Source organism: Pistacia vera, unplaced genomic scaffold (assembly GCF_008641045.1).
Source record: "Pistacia vera cultivar Batoury unplaced genomic scaffold, PisVer_v2 Contig483, whole genome shotgun sequence".
NCBI classification, from domain to species: Eukaryota; Viridiplantae; Streptophyta; class Magnoliopsida; order Sapindales; family Anacardiaceae; genus Pistacia; species Pistacia vera.
In genome coordinates this window covers 80519-100133 of record NW_022196316.1, presented here as the reverse complement: position 1 = coordinate 100133, position 19615 = coordinate 80519, and the positions used below count along the sequence as shown (strand labels likewise).

The 19615-nt window shown below is 34.2% G+C and overlaps 3 protein-coding genes across 3 annotated transcripts; 1 reads left to right on the top strand and 2 right to left on the bottom strand.

Annotated features, from left to right (window-relative positions):
- LOC116146814 (receptor protein kinase-like protein At4g34220) lies at positions 1–5607 on the bottom strand. The gene is made up of 2 exons (XM_031432265.1): positions 3496–5607; positions 1–841 (listed from the first exon to the last, which is right to left on the bottom strand). Exons 1-2 carry the CDS (start codon positions 5147–5149, stop codon positions 177–179), a joined length of 2319 nt encoding a protein of 772 aa, XP_031288125.1. The 5' UTR covers positions 5150–5607; the 3' UTR covers positions 1–176.
- A 6479-nt stretch (positions 5608–12086) lies between these two features.
- LOC116146796 (protein TIC 21, chloroplastic) lies at positions 12087–15588 on the top strand. The gene is given in 6 exon segments (XM_031432241.1): positions 12087–12389; positions 13353–13610; positions 14516–14719; positions 15478–15490; positions 15493–15541; positions 15543–15588. Coding segments are annotated over 6 exon segments (840 nt in total). The 5' UTR covers positions 12087–12119.
- A 1735-nt stretch (positions 15589–17323) lies between these two features.
- On the bottom strand, positions 17324–18895 carry LOC116146779 (reticulon-like protein B11). Its single transcript, XM_031432221.1, has 5 exons — positions 18699–18895; positions 18100–18280; positions 17758–17899; positions 17580–17649; positions 17324–17468 (listed from the first exon to the last, which is right to left on the bottom strand). Exons 1-5 carry the CDS (start codon positions 18748–18750, stop codon positions 17410–17412), a joined length of 504 nt encoding a protein of 167 aa, XP_031288081.1. The 5' UTR covers positions 18751–18895; the 3' UTR covers positions 17324–17409.
- Positions 18896–19615: the final 720 nt, after the last annotated feature.

Here is a 19615-nt window from a genome sequence, read left to right as displayed (position 1 = left end):
AATAACATTTCATTAATTAATTAGAGTCAAACATACAGACATACATCACTTTTCTCTTATCAACAATATTCCTAGCTTCTGCTCTTTATGCAACATTCAAGTCAACAAAACAACCGTAGAAAAACACTTTAATCCAACAAAAAACACTTTTGTAGGACCCAAACACATCACTACCCTCAACAATTACTTGGAATCTTTTCCAGGATTTGTAGCGCTTCTTTCATTGAAGGTCTCTTTTGTGGTGCAAAAGAAGCACAATTAAACCCAAGCTTCAGGCATGCCAGCATGGCATCTTCCCAGCTTGCCACATCACCCCTAATCGTCACGTCCACCAGCCTCAATATCCTATTTTTCTCCTCCGAAACTGAGCTGGCAGTGCAATATTGTCCTAACTCCGGCTCTGATAACACCCTCCCAGTTAGAAGCTCAAGTAAAACAATCCCAAATGAAAAGACATCCCATTTAGGGTTCGGCTTGAGGTTCTTTAGGGACTCGGGCGCTTGATACGGTGACGTAGAACTCCCGGAGGGGCCTGCAGGTGCGTAAGGACTAGAAGTGGTAGGGTGGTGGTCGTATGCGGCTGTTAGTGTTGATCTTTGGCTGCCGAAAAGGAGGGATGAATTGCTGGATTTGGAACTTGTTCTGCTTGGAGAAAGGAGGCGATCGAGACCTAAATCACTTATTAGTGGTTCCATGTTTGAGTTTAAGAGGATGTTGGTGGGCTTAACGTTGCCATGCACGGACTTCTTCTCATGAATGTAGGCGAGTCCCTTGGCTACTCCTCTTGCTATCTTCAGCCTGATTTCTAGAGGAAGATGGTAGGGTGATGATCCTGCTTTTCCTGAAGTTTAGAAAACAAAATAAGCAGAAATTGTTTATCAAAATTGGAGTTGGAATATTCGGAAGAACTTAAACAATTAATAAGTTTATGATAAGAACATCCAAATGCATTAATGGACAGTATAGCTTGTAATATATATATATATATATATATGTTATGGTAAGTAAGAAGTTAGGTATCAATTGCTCTGGCACTTGAAAATATAATTTGGTTAGGAAAGTGTAAATTGTTCTCATATATAATACCTTTACTTATCCTTATGTTTTGTCTCCTGCCCTGTTAGGTATAATGGAAAGGAATTTTAATAATGGGAGTTGCCGGTAACCTTAACACAATAATTGTCCATTTTACCATAATGGATGATAAATTGACAATTACTAACAAGGTAAAGTTAAAAAAGGCAGGCAATACTATACTTACACCCCAATCTCACAAGGGGTTAATTTAGTGGTCAAAGAAATTTGCTCATTGCATTGACTTTCTATATTTGAACATTGAGACCACTTATCACATCTTGACTTACACTGTTTTTTGGGCTTTTAGGGTGTTCAAGTGATTCCAGGATTAGTTGAAGTGTACGTAAGCTGGCATAAACACCCTAATTACCAATAAAAAAAAAAAAATTCTCTCTCAACTCCGATGTTACAACTCGTAATTGGTTTATGATGAATTTTTCTACCTGACCAATTACGAACTGTCACATCAAAATTGTAAAAGAGAGCTTGTGAGCCAATCTATATTGAAAGAGGCGTAATTCTCCCACTCTTCTATTGACACATCTAATAATAATAATTTACTAATTGATAAATAATTATAATATATGCAAACACAGAAAACAAGCCTCACCAAAAAAGAAATGATTCCTATAAATGAACAAAAATGGGTAGCCTCCAACCACCATACAGAGAAGCCAATCCATTTTGGGCGCTCGGCCGGAGCCAAACGATTATAGGACCGGGACCAGTACCACTTTCAATCAAGAGATGCCTTTATCCTACCTATTTGGTTTTATTCAATCGCTGAATTAAACAAGGAATTCTTATTCAATTCATTATTTTTACAACCTTGTTAAATAAATTGCATTCCTGAGGTTAGGATAACATGTTCTGTCCAGGAATCATTTAAATTTAAGATTCAAGTCAAAGATTATAGTTTTAATTAAGAGAATAAAAAAATGGGGAAACATAACCCACATGCAGAAGCAAATGAGTAAGAAAGACTGTCTAATTTAGCGGCAAAAGATGTGGAGTTGAAGAAACTATGAGTCTGAATCGGTACAGGCAGCGCTTTTCTTACGAAAACGACACATTCTTTTGACGTATTATGTGTTTTTCCTACTTTTTCATGATTTTACTACCCTGCTTCGCGGCCTATTCAGATTCCACTTGTCTTCTTTTCACAGCTATTTCACTTTATTAGCTGCGTTTGTTTTAATATTTCTACCCTTATCTTATTTCTATCTGTCTCTAAAATATATATTTATTTCTCTGTTCTGAAAATCAAATTTTATTTTATTCAATTATTTTTAAACCTCATAGGTTTATTAAATTAATTAAACACCTCCAACAAAAAAGTTTATAAATTAACAAAATACACTCTCACTCATCTACCGATGGTTGGTATTTAATGGATGGGTAAAAATATTTTTGTTAATTTTAAAACTTTTATTATAGAGAGTATTTAACTAAATTAACAAATATAGGAGATTAAAAAATAATCTTACTAAACACATTTTCAAATTCAAATCCTATCCTCATAATAATAACCCTGACTCAACTTTTTTAAAAATACTAATAAAAATAATAAAACAAACACACCAAAAAGTATCTATCTATTAATTCAAGATAACCCATTACTCCGCCTAACACTTTCTACCCACGTATTTTCTTTTTTTTTTTTAATCACATGGTGTAAGAACAATTTACGTATACCTCAACTAATTTTTTAAAACCTTAAAACTGTGGACAGAGTAAGAGTCTTAATGGCCATTTCTACCCTCATAATTCTACATCATATATGTTATCCAAATTATTAAACCCACAAATCATAGGCTAATTTTGAGGTTGTTTTTTTTTAATTAGGGTTGAGGCTTTGAGGGTGTCCGGTAAATTTGCCCGCACATTATCTAATCTTAAAACTCTAAACCTACCGACTAGGTAAAAACTTCAATGACCACCTTTATCAACAACCATATCGACTTAAACTAGAAAAATCATATAACTAGTTCTCTTTTACTATTAAAAGGACTCGAATGTTAGATCTTCCTTTACTTTTTTATCATCAGATGAATTAGTGATGGTTTAATTTTGATGTTTTTTATTTTCTTTTGTTAATATTGATTAGATTTTTTTTTTTTTTTTCATCTAGAAATTTTTTTAGTCAATTCTAGTTATTAATTATACAAATGGTAAATTGACATATTTTTTTTTGGAAGATTTATAAAGAAAAAAATTATTATATTTTAACCCCAGAATAAAATGAATAGTGATTTATCCGAAGTCCGTGATTGAATAGTAAAAGGTCACAGTGACTGTCGACATAATCAAGAAGAAGACTAGACTACGCTAACATGCACGGAAAGAGTATGATGCACTATAGCAAAAGATATTTAAATATACTAAAATGCGCCAGATATGGAGGAGGAAGGAACTTACTGTAACCAGCAGTAGCGAGGCTGCCATTGGAGACATAGTCATAGATAACAAGCTTCTCTTCATCTCCCCAGTAAAACCCACGAACCTTAACCAAATTCGGATGCTTCAACTTGGCAATGGCCTTCACTTGGCTCTCAAAATCTTTCAATCTCTCAACACCACTCTCTCCAATCCTCCTCACTGCAAATTCAGTACCATCTCCGAGCACCGCCTTGTACATTATGCTTGAACCGCTTGTACCCAAAATATAAGCCGATGCCTTGAATAATGTCTCAAGCTCCAGCTCATTCTCCCCATCAACTGTTACCAGTATGCCCCCTCTGGCCTTTCGCTGATTAACTTTTGTGTCTTCGTTGTTGTAATTATCTTGGTCACTGTCTGAGCTCGTTGTGGCTTCTGATGTCTCTTCGCCTTGTACGGTTAGGCACGACCATGTCGCTGGTTTTTCTGTTTTTGTGAGTATTGTCTCTTGTGGCTGTTTTTTCTTTTCCGGGTTGGTTGAATCTGTTGTTGTTGTTGTTGAGTTTACGAGCCCTTTTCGCTTCTTGATTTGGTACAAGTAAAGAATTACTAGAGCAAGTAATGCTATACCCGCCAAATCCGCCACGGCTATTGTCGCTATTGTGCCTGGTTTTAGACCATTTTTAGAAGATTGATTTTGAGAGGCCGCATTTGGTGGTGTATTTTGTGAGTTTGTCACTGGAACTGAGTCCAGTGGGCGTGGTATGACTGCAATTGCGGGTGATGCACTTGAAACATTCGGTGGTGTAGAAAGAGTTGAAGGAATTGAACAAAGGTTCTTTAGTGGTTTCCCACAAAGTTGAACATTCCCGGCAAAGGATTCTGTTCTCTGATTAAGCAAAGGGGGAGATTGTGGAATGGCTCCGGTTAGGTTGTTGAAGGATAAATCAATGGTGACATTTTTGGGGATTTGTTTGGCGAATTCTGGTGATATTGAACCGGAAATCTTGTTGTAAGAAAGGTTTAAGAAACGCAAACTGTCACCACCAAAATCTAAAGGAAGTGACCCATTAAATAGATTTGACGACAGATCTAACACTTCAACTGAACTGAACCCACCTGGCAAACTACCAGAAAAATAATTACTTCTCAAAGAAACAACACTTAGATTCTGCAAAGCTGTCAAATTTTGAGGTACTTTCCCAGCCAACGCGTTATCAGAGAGATTCAACACCTGTAAGTTTCTCATTTCACCGATTATCTCAGGCAACTCGCCAGAAATCACATTGTTAGAGAGAGAGAACACCTGTAGCTCAGTAGCGTTAAAGACTGAAACAGGCAAAGACCCATTAAAGAAGTTGTTGGAAAGATCAAGATGGCGAAGGTGCTCAATAAAGCCCAAGTCTTCTGAAACTGAACCCAAAAGCTGACTGTTAGGGAGGACCAAACCGGTGACTCTGAACATATCTGCCGTACCCGGGTTTCCGATTTCAGTGCAAGTTACTCCATTCCAAGAACACGGTGTTTGGTCATCGTAGTTCCATCCTTGCAAGACGGATAATGGGTCACTGAGGACTGAGTACTTGAAAGAAAGCAAAAGAATCCCATCTGTGTTGAGAGCAAGAGAAGGAATGCCAGGAACAAGAACACAAATGAAGGCCGAAAAAAGAAGATAACTTGCACTGAAACTCATGGTATTTTGCTGAACGGATTATGAAACTTAGACTACATATTCATAGTGTGATAAAGAGGAAATAGAGAGGGTGACCAACTGCAGTTATAGTTGTTTTGGTGACCAAAAGCAAAAGCTAACTCTTCTTAATGTGTTGTTGTGATAATGGATGAAACTTTACAGCAGATGGAGATGATAACACTGAGTTGTGGGATTTTGCAGAGGGATAGAGAGAGGATAGCTGCAGCAGTACTGACTGTGAGTGGAGTTGTTGAAATGAATGAAACTTACTGAGAATAGGCAATAAAAATGGGTATTCTGGATTTAGTTGTGGTAAATGAACTTGTTTAAGTACATGAAAGAGAGAGGAGACAGGAATCTCATGTCTGCAACTACAGGACACCCAAGTGAGTTGGAGCCCATGATTCAGGTTGCAGAGAAGCCGAGTCCACCTACTGCTTTATTATTCAGACACTTGACTTAATCTGATCCCATAAGTTTTTGGTGGTTTTCATTATTAACCTTGGTGGTGAAAAATTCAACAACACAACTTTTATGGCGTCAGGACACCTTCGCTTTCAGGCTTCAGCCTTTCACAGTTTCACTTTCCTTTTTCCCATCACCCTTGAATGCTTCTAAATATTTGTTTCTGTTTGGGTTTGGATAATGACCCTCTCAAAGCAGGTTATTTTTGTACGTATATATAAAAGAACTTCTCTGTCTACGTATTTGTTACTAACACGTTTGTATATTATTGGATTTAAGTGTAAAATATTATTTTGGTTTTATAAGATGAATCCAATCATATTTAAGCATAATTTTGAGGAAATTTTATATAATGTATATATATCAAGTGAATATATACATCATATATATTTCTCAAGTGAATACATACATTGACTGAGTCAATAATAATAAAATAATTTTTATAATTTTTAATGCAAATAATTCAGTCTAATTTTTTGTCTTTTAGAACTACCTAATCCGTAATTTATTGTTGGCTACTATGGGTTACAAGATTGCATTTTTTTTTTTTTTTTTTTAATTATCATTGGCTAATGAGATCCGGGTTTTAAAAAAAATGGCAAACTTTTGTAAAAGGGACGAATCATACATATTGACTTAATTTTTTAACACTCATTGTGAATCATTCATCTTCAATAATCTAATAAAGATAAAATAATTTAAAGTGTGTGAAAATTAGTCTAGACATCTTATTTTAAAATTCAAATAAAATGTTAAAAAATTAGGTATTCTAACCCTAAAATAAATGTTGATCAATTTTTTTTTTTTTTTTAATATTATTGACGCTAGTAAACTTTTCTAATTAGATGTTTGGAATTAATTAACAGTATATTTGTAAGACAATCCATGAAGGAAAGACTACGGAACCAAGTTATGCCTGAACTTGGTGTACTAAGGAGACAAATTATCATATGAGAAAATATTAAAAAAATAAAAATTGAAAAACATGACATACTTCAATTCTATTCAACACGCCGTTTTCTATAAACTTTAATTAATTATAATAATTTTTCATTCAAATCCAATTACTAACATACAAAAATTTGAACAAATTAAAATCAATTTTCTTGTGTTTGATATATTCATTTCCACTGCTAAATAAAAAGGGAGATGGGCATTTTCAGCATTGTTGATGTGCAATGAGTAGAGGTGTGAAAAAGAATTGGCTAAAATTGAAACCGGAATCGACAATGCCTGGTTTCCAGCTTCGATTTTTACCTGAAACCGATATTATGTGGTTCTGGTTCCAATTGCACCATTGCAGGAACCAGAATCAGAATCAAAACCGATATCCAGGCATTTGGGTAGGAACGAGGACTGAACTATAATTTTTATAATCTTTTAGGGGTGTATTTGTTATTTTTGTGAATAGTAGGGGGTAATTAATTTTTCTATACCTGGAACCAAAACGAAACATGTGTTTTTGGTTTCAATTCTAGGCTTTTAGGAATCAAAACCGACCAGTTTCGATTTTGATTCCAAAACTCAAGAATTAGTCTATTCGGATTCCAATTCCATGAGATTTGGGCTGGTACAACCCCTATCAATGAGTCTGATAATTTCTGGCCTGCCAAAAGATACAAAACACAACACAACTCCCTATAGTATTAACATATCTTATCTCATAATTATCACTTAATAAAGGAGGTTTTGGGTAATCTAGACTTAAATGTTTTGGCGGGCCACATTTGGAAATCAAGAAAAATGTTTTTATTATTCCTAAAACTCCAACTCACGAGTTCAAGTAAATTGTTGTGCTTATGTTTTTTTTTTAAGAAAGAAAAAGAGATCCTCGCGGAATTTAATTCAGTAAAGGGGTAACTTTTTTAAATTAATTAAAGCATTTGATTATTATACAAGTTAGCGTGAATCTCTAAAATTAAATTCACTTAAACTTGATTTTTGTTATGTAATTAATGTAATCAAACTTAAACATGTCTTACTGTACAAAGCAATGAAATTAATAAATAATAAATAAAAGAAATTGTTTTGATTTGGGGATTCACCTACCCCTTTTCTTACCCATTTTATTGTTTTGGAATGCATTAGTTATTTGAATGTTTTCATCAATTTAATATTCAATATTCGAGTATGGGAATTTGGAGATTATGTTGAAATAATGAATGAGAAAGGGGAAAAAATTGTATTTTATATACATGAGTCAATGAGATATAGAATATTAGTAGGTAAACCAATCTCTGTGTGGTCGAATGGTTCGATAAAGAATTTTGGATGTATTATTCAAGAGGTCTAAAGTTCAACTTCCTTTTTGGTTGTTAATAAGGATAGTCATTGTTCGACAGATAGTTCTAAAGTCCCATATATATATATATATATATATATAACATACTTTAGTAATGTGAAATTAATAATTAAGTTTAAGAATGTAATTAATAACAAAAAAAAAAAATTAAACTCCTCAAATGAATAATCTTTAACTTACCATTCACGTCTTTTAAGGATTATCTCTCTTTACACGTTGAGGGACTTGGGTTATCCCACCTTAATCATTCACGTAACATTGAAGGGGCCAAATCCAATTTTTTGTACTGCCGAAAGTAAACGGTAGCTTTAACCAGCCGCTAGACGTTTTAATAATTGTATTAGAAAACAGTATTTTTATTTATTCTTTTAGATTATTTGGTTACTTCTCAAAAGTGTCTGTAAAATTTTAATAAAACATTCATATTTTATTTTATAAATTTAATTATTTTGGTATATTAAAACCCTTTATGGTAAATCAATACAAGAAAACTCTTTTACGATTGTTAGATCAAACAATTAACAAATTTTTCTTAAAAGTATAATTTCAAAAACTCTACTTTAATTAATTGTACACGAATAAACTATATTGAACAGAGCTTTCCTTTATGATCGTGTCCCTCTGGAGATGTGAGAAATTTTCAAGTAATTTTATTTTTTAATTTACAGCTAAAGTTTCCTTTGACAGTCAAAACACTGGTAAAATTTCAGTTTGAGAAGAAGAACAAAGAAGAAATTGAGAGGTAACCGGACAGTCAGTCCTTCAGTGTCTATTAACTTCAAATGGCCAACCCAACATACAGCAGTTGATTTCTTTCATTATTATTTTCTCTAACTTCCCACTATGGTTGGTGTTTGGTATCGATACCATCTAATCTCCCAATAAATTTCTACTTTTATTCTGCACTTTCCTGAGAAAGTTTCTATATGCATATGAGAACAAGATTTTACCAAACAGATATACAGAGAATAATATGGCACTGTAATTTCATTATTTTTGATGAATTTTGGGTGTTCATGACTGCGTTGTTTGAGTTGGTGATCATACAAAGACTTATGGGTATGTCATGTAAAATAAGAAGATATTTGGTATTGACTAATGAGTAAGTTAACAGTTGAAGTGGGTTGGTTATCAAACTTTCTAGCTTTACATGGCCCTAGGTTGAGCCACTTCATTAGCTCAATCAAGTCAAACTCTACTGCAATTCTATATTTATTTAAAAATAAAAAATATTCTTAAATTATAATAATAATAGTATATTGTTATTGAGTGTTATGGGTAAAGTCAAAATCTCATCTTCTTTATAAAAAGGATTGGTAAATCCAGACCCAGTGCTGTGCCTGAATAACTTTACTCTCTCTTTCTTTCACTTCACATGTTGCCTTTATTATGTTTTCTACCTGCTAGTCTTTTTATGTGTTACTCTGCTACAGCTATTCTGCACTCACCATGTTATATCTTACATCATGCTATAGTTTAGCCCACTTCACAGACACAGATAATTAGTTCATGGGAAATGATTTTTTAACACCATCAAATTAATAATTGGAGTTTGAGAGAAAATAAGTGGTTGAAGGAGATTCATTCTGTAAATTTGAGGGATATAAGAGTTCAGAGTAGAAAGGAAAGTCATTGTAAGCTATTTTAACTATCAGGAACAATTTTCTACCATTTTTTAGTTTGGAGAGAGGTTAGATATAAGGATTTGGTCAAGTATGAGTAAGAGGTTTTTTTATTTTTTTATTTTTTATGATCAAGGATGTTTGGTTAACTTACGTGCATTTTAACTAATCCACTGAAACTCTAAAATTACTGATTGGTAAGTTAGAGTTTTGAGGTTGAAGAATTGCTTTTTTCTTTAACATATTTCCAATAGAATTATGTTTATCTAATATCAGAATTTTAATTGACTTGCAGCTCTTTCATATAGAAAAACATGAAAAATGGTGTAAAAATGGTAATAGTATGTGTAAAAATAGACTTCATATTTTAATACAATTTTATCATGCGTTGGGGGCTACTGATCAAGGAGGAGTTCATCTTCTGGGATTCCAGATATCTTACTTAGTGGCTATATTATGAAAGAAAATTATTTATTTATTTAGAATTAATAGCAGATAATTCCCTATCATCCACTCAAATTCACCCTTTAAAATGGATTATTTTAACATATATCCTTATTCCGAAAAAAGTGGATCTATTGGCACCCCCACTATTGGATTGAAAAAGCGACACTGCCACACTATTTAATATTTTTTTTTAATGACAAATTTTTCTCTATCTAAATTATTATTTACAATTACTTTTGACACCATACTATTATCTCATAAACCTTTTATTTTTTTTATTATTATTTTTTTTAATGCTATTCAAATCATTTTCAAAACAATATACATATATTTAAGTGTAAAAAGAAGATTCGTAATGAGATATATCAAGTTATAAACAATACAAATTTGTAAGTTTTTAATTGCTTCACATATTTTTTTTTTAATCGAAGCATTGGTAATTATTTTAATATATATATATTTTGTGTGTTGTTTAATTGTTTTTATGTCTTTGGATTACTTTTAAGGGGGCATTTGATTGGGGGTTAAGTGGGATTACTAGGGTAATGTCATCTTATATTACTTGATTACCATGTTTAGTTGTCAAGTAATATCAGATACCGGTAATCTTCAAATACCAATAGTGATTACTATTGATAATATCAGAGGTAATCTGATTATCTCTATTTTCTTAGGTATTACGAGATTACCAATGTTATTTTTTTTTGTTACAATTTTATCCCTTATTAATAAAAGTTTTAGACAATAATACCCCTATTTTAAAATAAATTTACATTAATATCCTACTTCAATTTTACCCTTGATTAATTAAAGTTTTGGACAATAATGCCCTTATATTTAAAATTATTTACGGATCACCACTGCCACCCAGCCACCACCGCCGACAGCAGGCTAACCACCACGGACCACCGCCGAAAAATTGTCGGAGTCCCTAGTGAAGGAGAAAATTCCGTGAGAGGCTCCAGGGAGCTTCGTTATGGCCATTTCCGGCCATATTGATGGCCGAAAACGACCATATCAGGCTAGATCTGGCCGTTAATGGCCAGATCCCTGGCCATTATCGGCCAGGTCTGGGCCAGATCTGGCCTAGACCTGGCCGATAATGGCCAGGGATCTCGCCGTTAACGGCCAGATCTGGCCTGATATGGCCGAAAACGGCCATAACGAAGCCTTCCGGAGCCTCCCACAAAATTTTCTTCTTTTTTAGGGGCTCCGGCGATTTTCCGGCGGTGATTCGCGGTGGCGGCAAGCGGCGGCAGGAGGGGGGTGATTTCGTCATAAATTAAAGTTTTTTATAAGCGGGGGTGTTTTAACTAAATCTGAAATAATGGGGGTTAAAAGAAATTATTCAAAAATTAATAATAAAAATAATATTATATTAATATTGAAAAGAGGGTCAATTTAGTAATTTAAATAACATACCTACCAATTTATTCCCATAACCAAACATATTAATATAACATATCCACCAACTAACCAAACATATTTTCTTAAAGATTCCCAGTAATCTTCCAAGGTAATCTATCTTTCCAATAATCCAACATTCCTAGTAATCTAACATTCTTGAACCAAACGCCCCCTAAGGACTTTCTAGCTTTATTTTTTCTGAACTTTCAATAAAATTATCTAAAATTTTATTTTAGGAATAACGATGGTTAGGTGTATATAATATAAGTCAAAAGAATGAAATGTTAAATCTTTTTAAAATGTATATAAAAAAAATGGAATGAAGGGCATTTATGAAATTTAGGGGATGCCATAAGAAAAAAAATAATTTAAAATTTTAAATGGCGTGTTTTACGAAATGGAACTTCATTAATCCACTAGTGGGGTGCTAAATGCTAATAACTCCACTTTTTACATAAAAAATGGAAAAAAAAATTTGTCATGAGTGTTAGAGTCAATCATAAAGTATGATTGGATCTTATCGAAGCTTGGGCTGAATAGGCCCACTAGGAGTGGTCCCACTAGCTTGGGCTGGACTTGGGCTGAATAGGCCCATTAAGAGTGGTCCCACCCGACCCAGCACCCAGTCTCGTAAATCGGTAAATGTACCATGAAGAGTTCCTTGAGTATTGTAGCTTAGCTTTAACTAACTGTTTCAACTTTCAATCGTTAAACAAGATTGTAAATTATGCAAACGCTTTTGTTGCCGCCCACCGCTCGCTCCGGCATCCTACCGCCGGTGGTGGGGCTGTTTCCTTCCCACCGCCGTGCGCTGTCCTTTAATATCGCTAGTAATGTTGGTTTGTGTTCGCCAAATTGTCTCTCCTCTGTCAAAACCCTTCAGTCTTCTTCTAATTGTGGAGGATCAAGATACTCATTCGCTAAACTCGCTTCGTCTCCGGTCACACCTGCTTTTACATCTCCCATCGACGAGTCGGAAAAGGCAAAACTTGCTCAGGTTTGTTTACCCCTTCTCGCGTATTTTATCTTCGGTTGCTTAGAAAATGTGGAAAATAAATAAAAATTGTTTCTTTTCTTTGTTGAAGCCTCGGTTAAGCATAATTCAAGTCGTGTTTGGCTTGGTTAGATGTTTAATGATTAACTTACAGGGACACCGGACACATATTTGATAGAGTAATACTACACGATAAAGTTTGTCTCCCAGTAATGTATGCATGTGGCGTTCATTTAAAAAATTAAAACATGGAAATAATGTGGAAAATAATATGGATGGAAATTTTTATGATTGCCAGATTGTTAGAATGATAACAGTTGGAATATGTACTTGGTATGCTTTGTATATTACTCATTTAATTAATATAGAAAGAGATATTGTTAGTAATGTTACCATTTTGGTGTTGTAACTGGCTTGGTAATCTACCATAGCCCTCCCCCTTTGTTACAATAAAAACCCATGAAGAAACAGAGCAACATGTAATTTGAGTAACCAAATGAGGTGTAAAATTTTGATGGAGAAAGTTAGTGAGTTATCCAGTGCATCGATTTTGATTTCTTGTCAAGATTTTTGTACGTGGTTATTTGACTTCAGTTCATTTTGTAATGCAGTTGTTAAGCATTGTTTATGTAGAGTATAAGTCAAGTAATGCTCACTGTGTTGATTCTGTCGGTACTTTTTAGGGTTTACGAGATGTTTGTGAACTTAGTGATGTAACTTGCATGCATATTGAAAAAGTCTTAAGAATTTTTTGTTCTTTTTCCAGGGGTTTTGGTTTTCTAAATGTAATATTTTTGTGATGTGGATTTAAGAGTAATTATTTGGATATGTATGATAGAGGTTTTTTTTATTACATCTCTATAATAAGTTTAATTTCTTGTTAGGGCATTTCGTTTTACTACATTTAATACCCAATTTTTGTGAATGTTTAACTAAAATGAAGATTTTGCATTTTAAATGCTGCAGGTTGCAAAGAGATTAGTGAACACATCGAGGAATTTCAAGAGGTTGGGTAGTTTAGGGTTTTGGGGACAGCTAGTGTGCACTGTGGTGGCTGCAGTGATTCTGTCTTTTTCTATTGTTGTTACTGGGAAGATCACGTCGCCTGCCAGCTTCTATGCCACTGCTGGTGGTATTGCAGCTGCATTTATTTCAGTGTTTTGGTCATTCGGGTATATTCGGCTTTCTGAGAAGCTTCGGAAAACTGCAAGTGACCCTTCTAAGGTATGTTATATTGTTGTAGTCACATGGCAATGTAATGTTCTTCTCAAATATTTAAAAAAAATAAAGTTCTGGTTTGTTATACTTACTAAATTAGCACTAGTCTCAAGGTATAGGGTTACCATCGATGATATCCAACATTCCCTGTCACTTAACTGAAGTAAATATTCCTGCTGGTCATAGCTCAGCTTTTACCCTACTGAAGAATTTTAGCTTATTTGGAATAGATAGTTGTGTTTTTTTATGGTCTCATAAAGAGGGGTTAATTAAACTGGAAACAAAGAAACTTAATTCAAGCAATATTACTGTGGGAAGGGTCAAATACTATCTTTCAGCTTTCTTGTAGTACACTCTTATTTTTTCTTGTTGCAGTTTGTATACTAGTCTTTATTATTTAGTGCAATCTTATTATCTAAGAAAAGTGTTTGTCTTTGTTTGGGCTATTATTATTTTTATTATTGGTTGGTTTCTTGCAGTAATAATTGACATTCTTTCATTAAATTTGAAAAATCCAAATATCCAATAGTTTTAACAAATCTTCAGCTTGCGTTTTGATGGAAAGACATTTGGAGTTATGTTATCATTCGTATTCTGTTTTGTAAGACCTCCCACAACTATGATTGTTACTTTCTTAAGGACTTATAGTGACCAGGCATATTTCTTTGTTGAGGATGATTTTCTTAAAGTGCGTTACGGTGGTCAACAGGAGCTGTGTTATCTTTTGTTTCGGGCTGTGTGTTTCCTTTGTCTCCCAACAGATATGTTCATATCTTATTAGATGTCTACACTGAAAGAATCACTTATTGAGCTCTGACTAGTGCTTGTTACTTAAGTTTGATGCATATGAAGTTAACAGGGTCATGCTTCTTAAGTATTTCACTGAAGTTTATGAATTTCTGAGGTTTCAGGCTCCACCTCGTGCTGATGTGGTGAGAAGCTTGAAAAATGGCATAGTAGTGAATCTTCTGGGAATGGGTGCTGCTATTCTTGGAATGCAAGCCACCGTGGGACTGCTGGTCGCAAAGGCTCTTACTTCCTCAGCTAATCCATATTACCAGGGAGTCCCTCCTGGCTACAGTCCTGTTTTGGCATTGGATGTATTCCTTGTGCAGGTACTATTGACTTCAGACTTATGATACCTCTTTATGTTAATTCTGGAGATTTTGGGTTGTCTTATTGTGTAGATCAGTCTGGGATCAATTAATTTCTACTCCGTTTAGAATTCATTTAAACAGAAAAAGAAGAAAAATGATCTAAAATTAATTTCGGTAGTCCTTCTTTCAAGCTTAATGTTTTGTTTTATATTCCATACCACTAAAAAGTCCTACTGCCATTGTCCTGAATTTGGGCCTATTGAAAATTCTCCAGAAGAAACAGAATTCGAATAAATCATATAGGATTTAAGAGAAAAATAAAAGAGTTTTTGATGGAGTCGTTTGGCATTATACTGCAGTATGAAAAGCTTTGGTCCAGTGTTTCAGGTTCAAGGAAAATCATTGCAGCCTTTTTATTTTCTTGTTCTATATTGGAAAAGAAACAATGATTAAGAAAAATTCTGTTCGTTTTAGTCCTACAGAAGTTATACATGCTATATCACACCTTTTTTTTTTTTTTTTTCTCTGTGTTGAAGTAAGGGGTTATTTGTTCATGAGCCCAGTGATTCACTGGGTCAGCGAAATGGTTAAATTAAGACAAGGATCTCTCAATTCATCATGAACTGAATTGCAGATCCAAAGGCAGCCAATTTATAATTTTTGCCAATTTATGTATTCACTTAGCCCCTCTCATATGCATACATGAATACACATCATTATAGTATCGTGTTACTGTTAGTATTTATGTCTTCTCCTCATCTATCTGTGCTATGCAGGCATCGGCAAACACTACCTTTCTCATTTTCTGGGGCTTGTTTTCTCATTGGAGCTGTTGGGTCAGTGACACACCAGCTTCAGAAACCATACCAGTTCCCAAGGTTGCATGATTTCTGACCCTCGGTTAATCAGAGAGTGTGGATGCTACAAGTAGAAACTTGATTTTGAAGCTTTAATTGTTGGGAAGTGGAATGTTGCTGAGCTCATATATATTTTCAATTTTGCAATTATATTTATCTCATGGTTAGAAAACAAATGCTTTAATATTTCTAACTTTAAAGTAGGAATTGAAGGTTTCTGCATTGCTGCACAAAAGAAATAAATTTCTTCAAGAATCATTCGACAGTGTTGCTCTCTGTTCCTGAGTTCATCGCATATACCAAACAAACGTAAAAAATTCAGTGAACCTGGCTCCAAAGTTTCTACTAGATCAATTGTTACATATTCATTATTTTCATCACGCCATATTTCATTTCGGTAATCATGTTACGCCAACAGCATGAACGGTTGTGTGACACTTAGCAACTAACATCATCTGAAAAACAGTTGTTCCTTTTCATTGGTTTGCAATATTCAAGAATTTAATTTGCATGATAAAACACGCATTAAAATGGCACATAGAATGGAAATTTAGAAACTCAATATTATAACCAAAATCTAAATTTCCCTCTCCCCAAGCAGAGGATTTCGTTCAAGTGGAAATGGCAATGTAATCACATGATTTCAAGAACTGCATCCAAGAATATTGATTCTACATGGAAGGTAGAAAAATGGCATGTTCTGCCAAAGGTAAATGCTAAAGTGGTCAGCCCAGATCATAAAAGACTATCATATTAACTGGCATTTGATGTGAAGACTGAAAGCATCCCACCAAAAAGAATCAGAAAAGTTTCAAAGTTAAAAACCAGTTCCAAGCTCAAATCCAATCCAATGAATTCAGTTTCATGAATCAATAGTCACCTGCATCAAGTACGCATTATGCTTTAGTCCAACTCCATAAAAAATTAGATAGTTAAAACCAGCTAAAAAGGATGGAAACTCGTGAAAGTGAAACAAACACAAGAATGGCATTCATGGATTCAAAGGTAACAAGCTTGTGATTGTGACATGAGATACACAAATGGCAATGACAAATAATCAATTCATGTGGATGAATATGTCCAGTCATAACGAATAATTCTAAGCTTCCTGACAAACAACTTGAATTAATAAGGTTATCACATGTTAGAGGAGACACTACGCCATAATAATAGGAAAAAATAAATAGCTCTATTTCCTCATCAGTGGTAGTTACTAAAAAAAAACATCTGTTTAGTTCTTTGTAAAGATCCAATGGACATTAAACATTTCAAACATGTTGAATGTCACAGCATGTTTTAACACTAAAATATAGCCCACTTTGAAAAGACGTTTTTTTGAACACAAAACTGTGTATAATTAGTAAAAGAAAATCCAAGATCTACAATGGAACCTGAATTATATCCTCAGATCCTCATTATAACCACATCAATACAAGGAAAGATAGGAAAGGAAGTAAATTTTAAAATCTCATGAACATTACAACTGCTAGAATAGAGTCATTTACCATACCAAGACTTTAATAATTTGGCATCTTAGTAACCAAGGGGCGTGTCATTGTTATAAGCTCAGTAGATTCTTACTACTATAACTGAAGTACTGTGACATATGACATGCAACTATTCATGGATGAACAGTCTTTTAAAATGGAGAGATGACAACTGCAGAAAAAGCACTCAGTTTTCATACATTGTAGTATGCACCATTTACAAACTGAGCAACTTAAAGAGCAAGAGAAGCAGACTTGCCTAGTGAGTCTTCTTTTCTTTTTGGGGCAATGGAATCTTTTTTAGGAGGTTATCATCAATTTTCTTGTATTGTGTTTGAATAACTCTATGTGTTTGGCACAACTTTTATAATGTGGTCTTGGTACTTGTATAAAGCACAGGCACAGACAAACTAAGAAGAACCCCTGCAAAAGAACCAAAAAAAAAAAAAAAAAAAAAAAAAAAAAAAAACAGAATTGTAAGCAATTCTTGAAAATCTTATAGAAACCATGACAACTAGTTAGCAAAGGACTCACCAATATAGATGAGAGTGAGAAAGTTGAAGAGGCTACCAATATAAGATACCAACAACAACACAAAAGCAACCTAATGAAAAACCCACATCACAAAGAAACCATTTCAATTTTTCTCTTGTAAAAAAGTTAAACAAATCCAATTTCTCACAAGAAGAACTTAGGAGAATCAGCAGCCAACCTGAAGGAAATTTTTCAAATTCCTACCCACAGCAATATCATGTGCAATCGACAATGCATAATTGACCCAAGCTCGCACCTCATCAGCAGCCTTTGCAACAGACTGATCTGAAATTTCCAGATCAGGGATGGGAGGCAGAGGCCTGAATCACAACATTACTAACTTTCATAACTTAAACCACACATGTCAGTGTCCAATTTCAACATCAACTTCCCGCCCAAGTCAACGACTTACATCTAAAGACCCGAGAAATTGAATACTTGCTAACAATGATCCATAATAGAGAAAACTAGAGGATGTATACAAAGCATAAATTGTAAAAGGAGGATTAGAACTAATTACCTATTGAGAAGGGAAGCAGATTTTCCCCAGAGGAAGAGGATTGAGACGAGAAGAAGCAACACGTTAGAAACAAAAGATAAGAGATTATAACCAGCTCGCTCAAAGAGGAACCACAAAGCTGTTGCCGAAGCTAGCAATACGATCCCTCCACAACATTTCTTCCACAATAGTGTATCAGCAACTACTCAAACACAATAAATCATCATTAATTCAAAGCATTATTTAATAAACAAGAAAATCAATGAAATACTCAAAGCATTTACACGAACATGTTCTTCCATATACAACTGGCCGAATTTCTAAAGTCACTTTGATAACATTTAACAACAAACAGACAGATAACAAGTTCAACGCCACTAATGTAAATGTCGTACTTGTAAATTACCATGAACTGCTCCAGTAACGTTAATGGTTTAGAGATTCAACAAGAAATTGAATAACTCAATCGTAACAGCAAATCAAATCGATTAAAAATCAAAATTATGTCAATTAGAAATTCCTTTTCGAAGAGCATAACTGGAATAAACAAAAAACAAAAGTACATACGTATCTGTACACATGTACGTATCTAAAGGGAGAGAGAAGGGGAGAGAAAATACCTAAGCCACCGCCGAGAGATTGATGAACAGATAAGCGATGAAAATCTGCCATGGATATGAAGGTTTTAGGGTTTCTGATTGAAACTGAAACGTCGGGGAAAGGAAGGAAAGGGAAGGGAGGAGGAGGATGGAAAGACTAACGAGGAAGAGTTGATGTTGACAAACAAACGGAAGCCAAGAAAGGTCTCAAGAGTTGAGTAAATTCAACTGGGCTGACTTCAAATTCTACGATTCCGACTTGGCCCAACAGAGGGCCCAGAAGCATTTATTATGTTCTTTATATAATGTTGCATTTATCATTTTAGTTTATCAAGTGATTAATGATAAGATTGAAATGAAGAAACCTGTTAACTAAAGATAAATAATAGTGTTTATGTTTTAATAGGAGTCCTTATTTTATTCTAGACAGAGTTTTTTTTTTTTTTTTTTTTTTAATAACCAAAGGTGTTCGGACTAAAATACGCACATCTCAACTAATCTCTTAGGACTCCAAAATTATCGACTAGATAAGAGTTTCACTAGCTACCCCTATTAGCAATCGAAAAAGAACTCGAACTCAGGACTTCTTAAGTAATACACCCAAGAGTCCCTATTAACTCATTCGGCCATTCCCAACTTACATATTATTATTTTTGTAATTTAACTTGTTTATTTTAAACATACTAAAGTATGCAAATTATAAAATAAGGTAGCCTTGTTTTTTAGTAGTGGCATTCATGTTAGGAGCACTACTGTTTTGATACTTTCTCCATATGAGAAGTCCAAAGTTTCATGTTGGCATTAAGGCATACGTTAAATAGTGACCCCTCCATCCATGGTTTCAAATCAGGTGGGATTCGTCAAATCTGGCTGCCCTCATCTGATCAACCACCATATCTACCCACTGTCTATTAATAAGAGTATAAAGCATTACTCAA

What these genes read in the sequence shown, in the direction of transcription:
- LOC116146814 (XM_031432265.1), bottom strand. Translation starts at nt 5,149, where the DNA reads ATGAGTTTCAGTGCAAGTTATCTTCTTTTTTCGGCCTTCATTTGTGTT. An exon ending in CCTCGCTACTGCTGGTTACA is followed by an intron (nt 842 to 3,495) that starts GTAAGTTCCTTC and finishes TCTAAACTTCAG; the next exon opens with GAAAAGCAGGATCATCACCC.
- LOC116146779 (XM_031432221.1), bottom strand. Translation starts at nt 18,750, where the DNA reads ATGGCAGATTTTCATCGCTTATCTGTTCATCAATCTCTCGGCGGTGGC. An exon ending in ATTTGAAAAATTTCCTTCAG is followed by an intron (nt 17,650 to 17,757) that starts GTTGGCTGCTGA and finishes GTTTTTCATTAG; the next exon opens with GTTGCTTTTGTGTTGTTGTT. An exon ending in TCTCACTCTCATCTATATTG is followed by an intron (nt 17,469 to 17,579) that starts GTGAGTCCTTTG and finishes GTTCTTTTGCAG; the next exon opens with GGGTTCTTCTTAGTTTGTCT.